A 2500-nucleotide genomic window follows, 5' to 3' on the forward strand; every position below is an offset into this window, starting at 1 on the left:
CCTCCTCCTCCCACCTATCCCTTCCCCTCCCCCCCCCCCACCTTTCCCTTCCGCTTCCTCTTCCTCTTCCCCTCCTTCCCCCTCCTTCCCCCACTTTTCCCCACCTCATTTCCTTTTCCTATCTTCCTTCCTCCTTCCCTCACCCCTTTTCCCGTCTCCTCTCCTCCTTTTCCCTCCTTTCTTCTCTCTTCTCTCGCTTCCCCTCCCTACCTCCCCCCCCCCCTCATCTCCCACACATATACACTCGGCATAATAGGTCTTCCGGTCTCCTGTCACACTTGTCTGTCCGTGTCCATCAGGCGTCCGTCCGTCCGTCATGTGCGTTTCCCCCTCTTGCCGCCCACCGCCCGCCCTCGCTGGCCTTTTCTTCGCCCCCCCCCCCCCCCTGCCACGCTTGTCTTTTCCGTTCCTCGTCATCCAGGCCTTTCTTCCTCCATTTGTCACCTTCATTTTCTGCCAGCTGTAGTAGAACTTATTTCGGTCTCTTTCCTTTGTTTATCCTCTCTTTTTCATTCCCTACTTTTTTTCTTTCATGTTTTAACATTCACTCCCTCAGTCTTCCATTCTGTTCATCCATCCCTTCTTTCTTCATTCATTCATTCATTGCTTTTCGATGTCTTCATATTTTCTTTCCTTTATTTACTGTCTTCCTCCTTTCCTTTTTTTCCATTTCTCCTTTCCTTCTTTTTTTCTCTTCATTCTTTCCTTTTTTCCCTTCCTCTTTGGGTTTTTTTCCCTTTCCTTCTTTCCTTCTATTTTCCCCTTCCTCCTTTCCTTCTTTTTCCCTTCCTCCTTACCTGCTTTTTCCCTTCCTCCTTACCTGCTTTTTCCCTTCCTCCTTACCTGCTTTTTCCCTTCTTCCTTTCTTCATTTCTTCATTTTCCCTTCTTCCTTTCTTCATTTTCTTCCTTCCTTCTGTCCAATTCTTTCTTCCCATATATTCGTTAACATGACCCGCCTCTGCTCGCCCTTCCCAGAAAACGGACATCATGTGCGAGCTGGTGGAGGACCTGCAGCTCAAGATCAAGGAGTTCCTGCATCCGAACCCGGCCTCCCGGGCCAAGATGTCCGCCGTGAAGGGCATCGGCAAGCTCTCGGGTCAAGCCAAGGCCGCCACCTACCCGCAGCCAGAGGGCGTGCTCGGGGAGACGCTCATCACCTTCGGCAAGAAGATCGGCGAGGAGAACCTCTACGGTGAGTGGGGGTGGGGGGAGGGATGGTAATGGGGATGGGGCAGAAGGAAAAAAAGACGGGGAGAAAAAAAACGAAAGGGAGAGAGAGAAATAGAAAAAGAAGGGAATGGAGAGTAGGAGAGGGAAAAAGAGGGGGGAGAATTGGGAAGATGGGGATGAAGGACGGGTTGGGAGGGAGGGAATCAAGGGGTTGGGTGAAGGGCAATAGTAGAGAAGTGGGGATACCACTATTGAGAGAGAGGGTAGGGTGAAAGGTAGGGTGAAGGGCAGGGGTAGGGATATGGGGAAAAGGGAGCATTAGGAGGGGAAAGGAAGTAGAGAAGTAGAGAAGAAAGAAAGGACTTGGAGGGAAAAGGAAGTAGGGAATAAAGAAAGGATTAGGAGGGAAAAATGAAAGAAGAAAAGTAGGAGGGAAAAATGAAAGAAGAAAATTAGGAGGGAAGCAGAGGAAAGGAGGGAATGGGAAGAATGTAGAAAGGTGAGAGCAGGGAGGGAGGGAAAAATGGAAAGAGTGGGGAAGGGAGTTAGAAGAGAGTGAGTTGGGAGGAAGAGGATGTACAGTTAGATAGAAACAAATAAGCAAAGACAGGGAAAGGGAGGGGAAGATATGGAGATGGAGACAGGGAAAACGTGAGTTAGAGAGAGGAAAAGAAGAAAGGTAGAAGAATAGGAAGGAGAAAGATAAGGGTGATAGTGCACAGTCGAGGTAGAGCCTTTCTGTGTTAAGGACTCTAGCCTTATGTACTCTTCCCTGGTTGCCTGTTATCCCCTCCCAAATCTTTACCAATCCTAGGAAGCTGTATCTGGTTTATTCACTTTCCTTCCCATATTTTCCTAATACTGTCTATTATAAATGGCATTGTGCTACTGCTAAGTATCTCACAAGCTGTGGTGTTGCTTTGGATGCCATGTGTGCAGAGTCAAAATTGATGTTATATTTAGAGCAAGAGGAAGAGAGAAACATATCTTATGATCTATGCTTATTTCTGAGAAAGCAGGAAAACATAATTTCATTTGTACACAATTTGTACACTATTACAGATTCTGCCATAAAAAATTTAAATTAAACTTGATTAAGCATAGATCTTCATAATGTGTTTCATTTGGATTTTTTTGTTTTTTGTCCCTACCTCTCTTTTCCTCTATAACTTTGATCTGAATTGATATATTATTTTTAATCTGGAAAACCGTATGGAGATGATAAATTGTAAATGGTAATCATTTTTGTATTTTATACAATGTAAAACTCTATGATTGAAATTATTGTGAATTAAAACCATTATTATGCATTATACCATTCTTGTTGA

At 45.3% G+C, this 2500-nt stretch overlaps 1 protein-coding gene across 8 annotated transcripts in view; it reads left to right on the top strand.

Moving 5' to 3' along the window:
* LOC125039474 (endophilin-A-like) overlaps positions 1-2500 on the top strand; it is an 88760-nt gene that overhangs the window by 50595 nt on the left and 35665 nt on the right. For all 8 annotated transcript variants that reach the window (XM_047633460.1, XM_047633459.1, XM_047633458.1 and 5 more), the window contains one exon: positions 978-1194. In XM_047633460.1, the coding sequence (XP_047489416.1) occupies positions 978-1194 (217 nt within the window). The remainder of the gene's footprint in view (positions 1-977; positions 1195-2500) is intronic.

This window comes from Penaeus chinensis, chromosome 27, assembly GCF_019202785.1.
Source record: "Penaeus chinensis breed Huanghai No. 1 chromosome 27, ASM1920278v2, whole genome shotgun sequence".
In the NCBI taxonomy this organism is placed as follows: domain Eukaryota; kingdom Metazoa; phylum Arthropoda; class Malacostraca; order Decapoda; family Penaeidae; genus Penaeus; species Penaeus chinensis.